This window comes from Leguminivora glycinivorella, chromosome 5 (genome assembly GCF_023078275.1).
Source record: "Leguminivora glycinivorella isolate SPB_JAAS2020 chromosome 5, LegGlyc_1.1, whole genome shotgun sequence".
Lineage (NCBI taxonomy): Eukaryota > Metazoa > Arthropoda > Insecta > Lepidoptera > Tortricidae > Leguminivora > Leguminivora glycinivorella.
The window spans coordinates 7,189,196-7,195,479 of record NC_062975.1 but is presented as its reverse complement, the minus strand read 5'-3'; the positions used below and the strand labels follow the sequence as shown (position 1 = coordinate 7,195,479).

Here is a 6,284-nt window from a genome sequence, read left to right as displayed (position 1 = left end):
TACGCGGACGTCCGTCGTAAAACGACCGCGACCGCGACCTATCAGTGTGCACGGAACAAAACATCCAGAGAGCCAGATTTCGATCGGACGTCCGTGCGCTCAAGGCCACGTCCGCGTCCGTCGACCGATAGTTTATTTATTATTATTTATTTATTTATTTAATTATTATAATAAAAGGTAACAATGGTATAAAATATACAGTGCTCCACAAAACTAGGTTATAAGTTTGACTGTGGAGTCAAGAAATCAAATAATTCTAAGGTTAACAATCAGATATCATCAAAATTCACATTTGAGAAACATTAAAATAACATAAACATAAATGCAGGAAGACGATCCCTTATAGAGTTTCTAAGAGATACTTTTTTAGCCGATAGTTTGCACGGTTATGTGTAATGCATAGATTTAGAATTATTAAACTAGATTGTGGAATCACATTTTTTGCCATACTAAATTGAACCTTATCACTGAGACAGAAAGGTGATCGTATCAGACTAGCGAAAACGGTCCACATGAGAGGGCATTGTTTGGGCTGGTGTCCCTCTCGCACGTGTTGCCAGTGATAATGAGGTTACCATAGTAGTAGTATTTTTATCTGTATATTACCTGACTTTATAACTTCTTATATTATTTTAGGCTCCCCACAGACAGTCTTAAAAATTCATAATCTTAAAAAAAACTTGTATGCAATCTGACAGTTCAAACTGACACTGACAAGACACTGACAGATCTGAACTGTCAGATTGCATACAAGTTTTTTTTAAGATTATGAATTTTTAAGACTGTCTGTGGGGAGCCTTAGGGTTATATTCAAACTAGGGTTTCGATATATTTCAAAGAATTGGAAAATAATTATAATGTAATTATTTTGATGCCAATAAATCAAAGATTTGTATAATTAAAAAATATGTTCAAATGGGTATTAGTAGATTTGGTAGTAACTTTGAAAATTGACTGGTATCCCCAATGTATGACAGTGATGACGTCACTGAATAATGTTGACATTGTCAGTAAGTGCGAGAGGGACACCAGCCCAAACAATGACTTCTCATGTGGACACACTTTTTGACCTAACTACTCATTCTGGTTTAACTGTAATTCTGTGGTGTAATGTCATTGTCCAGATTCCCGTCCGCGGTCGATTCACGACGGACGTCCGCGTAGTGTGTTCCTAGCTTCACGACGGACGTCCGCGTAGTGTGTTCCTAGCTTAAATCTCTGCATTTTTCAGTATGCCTCAAATAGTTTAGGACATCAAAATTGACATGACATGACAACTTCTCTCACCGCGATTGTTTCGATTCGATTGTCACGTACGATACCGTTGAAGATATATTTATTTGCAGCAATGGCTGTAGTGTGTTCCTAGCTTTAAGCTAGGAACATACTACGCGGACGTCCGTCGAGTCGTACAATAACACAGTGCATTTGGTTTGTTCGTGCAAATAAAGCTTTACAATTAGTAAAATACAAAAAGTCTATGGTTTACAAATCATACAGTGAACGCAGCGAGAATGCAGCTGTCAGAATACCACCCAGATGGAACTTGGCGGGTTTTACGAATTCAATCTGTCAATGAAGTAAAATAGAGAAGATTGATTGATAAAAATAAGAAGATACGCTCAATGCTGTATCATAAATTATATTTTAATGAGTTTAGAATTTAATTATACTTAATTAAAGCATCTTCATAACAGTGATTCATTTGAATTGTGTACTAAAGTCTTCCTAAAACTAGAACAGTTTCAAAGGATATTCATGGGATGTTCTGAAAATGTTCTTAGTAGAATAAATAAAACATTGTATACATATTATTTCATTGCCCAAGCCAAACAAAACAATTAATTATTACAGGTAAAAATTTAAATTCATATCACCGTTGTTTTGTGGCGCCTACAATTCGGTGCGAGCCATTACACATATTTAGTACTTATACATACGTAGTGCAAAGATGGCGTCGACGGTGTGTGTTTCGAGGTGCCGACTTTTAGCAAAATTAGAATTAAATCGTGGTTTGTGTGTGTCGCCGATATTTAGGGATTTTTCAAATAACAGGGTGAGTTCCTATCATCAGAATGCTGTTTTCAAAATTTACGAATTTGCTATACATACAGTTTCCCAAAGTATTCCTTTGAAAGATTGTTCCATTATGCACGTGTAGTAAATTTAGATATACTTATATAGGGTATATGTTTGGATTCAAAAGCAGCTGTGAAACGTCACCGAAGCGGTTTAATTTTTTACCATTTTAACTTTATAACTTTCTACTAAATAATTTTGTTTGATTATTTATTGTTATTCGCTTAGATTGTTTATTCTTATTGGATTTCCTGTCCAATTTTCATAGGAGACCATCAATAATAATATTTACTTACACAAAATGATTTAACTAATAAATGACATTATGCACTTAAGGTGCTCAAACAAAAACATGGAATGTATTATACTTAATTTAAACTTTCCTTAAAGAAACGATTGATTTCGCTGTTTTTTGAAAATGACGGTAAAACTAGTACCTTTTTAGTTAGTAAATAAACTCGAGAAATTAGGTACCTAATAAGTAACGAACTACCTAAGAATAAAATAATCTACCGACCTATCTTATTGCTATTAAATACATTTTTTAAACTTTTATTAACTAGTATGTAGGTACTGTTTGTATTTTTAAAATTGTCTGTTTTGATAAAATCTTAATAAGTTTTGCAATTAATGTAAAGATTGAGTAAGTCATTAATTAGTGTGCAATTAAAAATGGTTCTGCCACACAAATCATTCTATGGACAGCCAAGATAAGAAGTACATTGATCCCAAGCGTGATCCTCAATCATGTTATGGCTAATTTATATCAGTTAAAATGCCTAAAGATTTAGATTAATACTAAATAACAACGGGTATTTAACTTTTATTTTAATAACCATGTGAAACAAAAGTACTATTTCCTTTTACAATGGTATATTTTTAATATTTTTTTCACAAGTTTATGCTAATAGTTTTATATATAATTACTAGTAAAACTGTAAGTTCATAAAGTAATGGTCATGTAAGTTAATAAAATAAGAGATCAGTTGTTGTTGATACTAATATTAGGACTGGAATGCTAGAGTAAGCCCCTTCCTTCCCGTGGCCCCCGTGTGGTGACGGGTTTAAGAAATTCATCAACCCCTATCTTCCCGTGGGTGTCGTAGAAGTTGACTGTGGGATATGGGTTAAATTGTGGCGACAGGCTGGCAACCTGTCACTGCAATGTCACAATTTGGATTTTTTTCAACCCCTTTTTGCCAAGAGTGGCACTGAAACTTTGTAATTCATGTGCTCTGCCTACCCCTTTATGGGATACAGGCGTGATTATATGTATGTATGTATGCTAGAGTAAGGCCACTTTTATACATTTTTTTGACCCAACATTTGATGTAGTTAGCCATCTACAATAGTAATATTGTAATATTGAAAACTGTACATTGTGTAACGTGAGGCAACTGAATAATTTAAACAGCATATTCCTGGTCATATTTCAAGGCTCAGATAGAAGTCGTCAAATTGAATCGAAAAAAAAAATTAAAATTTTGAAAAAACCTCCGACCGCGACCTAGTGGACCGATTTTCATGAAACATGGCTAAGAACACTCCCGACTAACTCAGCTTTCAGACAAAAAAAACTAAATCAAAATCGGTTCATCTGTTCGAGAGCTACGATGCCACAGACAGACACACACACAGACAGACAGACAGACAAACAGACAGACAGACAGATAGACAGACAGACATACACACAGACAGACACGTCAAACTTATAACACCCCTTCTTTTTGTGTCGGGGGTTAAAAAGAGACAAGTTCAAGTAGCATTGCAAAAAGTAAGTTTAAGAAAGATAAACTAAATTCATATGAAGAGCTTGTTTTACGAATGATATTTTATTTGTAGTATACATAATTAAAATCCAAAAATTTTTTTCAATTTTACTTAAGCTCACATACTTACTATTTTTTCCCTGTTTTGACCTCAGAAATGCATGGATAAAATATTCTGGTTTTCTCATGTTACTCCAAGTATGTACTCTGACAGCCTAAAGCATATGTTTAAGTTATCAAACACATTATGAGATCACTCTCACTGAAATACATAATATTTATCTACATGTTGGCTTGTTTACCTGTCTGTCACTTTATTTTGCTAGTTAGAATGTAAACATACAATACAATGTTGTCTACATGATTAAGGCTTGTATGCTTTTATTGGGTACTCAGAGTTCCTAAAACTTTATTGCCTCAGGCTCATTTTGCTCCTCAGAAATTTGTCTGTTTTTAGAAATTTAAAATTTGTTGTTTTCAATTGTACACGCATTTTCATGGTTATTCCATACTTTTTAAAGTTTTATTTTTTATATTAGAAAACAATCGAAAAGTTAGATCTCACTTTTCTTTTATTTCTAAGCTTTGTGGTATATGTAGTTAGTAGGCACAAAATAAATTCAAATTACTTATAAAATGTTGTCATGATTCATACAATGCAAAACAATTTAGAGTTCATTGACTCCTTTAATGGCTCCAAACCGACCTTAACGTAAGGTGGGCGCATCATATAAATTATTATTATTAGGGACCTACCTATATTACTTATGGAAATCTCAAATCAACTACATGTTAAGATGTACCTTTATAATTCAATTTCATTTGACATCAAATAATTGGTACTTTTATTTAGATTTGGACTTTTCTTAGACGAGAATTTCCTATTGGAAAGTGACTGCCACTTATTAAGAGGTATAAGATAAGATCCCATTTAGGTAGGTATACTTACTTACTTACTGCGATGGCTCAGCGACCCGAAGTGGATCTTGGCCTCCGACACTAGATTCCGCCATTCGCTCCTATCCTGTGCAATCTGATGCCACTCAGTCAGGTAGGTATAGGTACATTATATTTATACATTAAACTATCTTTAACAACATAATCTTTAAATAGTAGGGGTTCTTAGGCTACGTATTCCTATTTATTTTATCAAAAGGTCTGTAAAATTGTGTGAGGAATTAACGCAACTGTAGGGTACGGTAAGTATATAAAGTAATTAGAGACAGTAATGGTTTGGTTAACTAAATACCTCCATAAATTAAGTAACCCAATTTAATCAATGGTTTTTAGGCACAGTTGTTACCAACAACGTGTATGTTTGCTTTATCAGTACATGAACTCAATGTACAAAACATAACATACCTAATTAGGTGACCTCTAAGTAACTACATAAATACTTATCAATGAATTTACAGACCATTCTTTACACCCGTGGGTGTCGTAGAAGTCGGCTGTGGGGTATGGATTCAAATGTAGTGTAGGCATTAGACTAGCAATCTGTCACAACAATGTCACAATTTCGTTTTCTTTTAACCGCTTAAATGCTAAGGGACTATCCACACTCAGGCGACGCACGTCGTAAGACGCGGAACGGATGCCAGCGCCGCGCCGCCCTGCCCCTCCCGAGTGTAATTTAAATAAAAAACGTCTCCTCAGTACATTTTGTATAGGAAAGACGTAAGACGCGCCCCAAGCGACGCGGCGCGCGCCTCAAGCACACCTAACACAAATAAAGCTACAAAGACAAAAGTTGGGCTTTAAGCATTTCAGTCTTATATTTTATTGCTTGGCCTACTTGGAACACTTCAAAACCAAATTAAAATGATTGGCCGGTCTTTAAACTAGCTCAATTTGTTGTTTGTAGTGTATATATAATGAGTATGTATATTAGGCCAATGCAAACGTAGGTACACTGACATACAAATTATATTTAAATCAACGTTATTTACTTATCGTGCGTCCCGTCCCGCGCGCGCCAAACATGCGGATAGCTAGGAGTGAAATACACAACAGTTAAATAACATGATTTAAATATTATTCAGATATCAGGCCTTTGGCTTGGCCCTCAACTGGCCCAAGTACACTACAGTGCAGCCCTGAAGGGCCCTGATATATAGCATTTTTCACTTAGTTACACACTATGACGGTACTTCTCGCATTTCATTAGAGTCATTACCTAATGCCTACCTAATGCTAAGTTTCAGCTGTACCTACGTATACTTCACAGGTACCTTAATTTGACGGGTACTTGCCTTATTTTTCTGAAGAGTGTATTTTTGTGCAGGAGTCATGGTGCCGGCGGTGGCGACCGGCTCGGAGGTCGTTTTTCACAAGTGTATGCGCTCACGGATCAAAAACTCCTTCAAAAGTTGATCACGAGAAATCTGACGGTAAGGTTTCCTGTAGCGAAATAGAATCTGGACAAGAAAACACATT

At 35.2% G+C, this 6,284-nt stretch overlaps 1 protein-coding gene across 1 annotated transcript in view; it reads left to right on the top strand.

Moving 5' to 3' along the window:
- Positions 1 to 1,951: 1,951 nt before the first annotated feature.
- LOC125226547 (calcium uniporter protein, mitochondrial) overlaps positions 1,952 to 6,284 on the top strand; it is a 141,606-nt gene continuing 137,273 nt past the window's right edge. Inside the window, exons 1-2 of the mRNA XM_048130538.1 lie at positions 1,952 to 2,056; positions 6,133 to 6,238. Of these exons, the coding sequence (XP_047986495.1) occupies positions 1,952 to 2,056; positions 6,133 to 6,238 (211 nt within the window). The remainder of the gene's footprint in view (positions 2,057 to 6,132; positions 6,239 to 6,284) is intronic.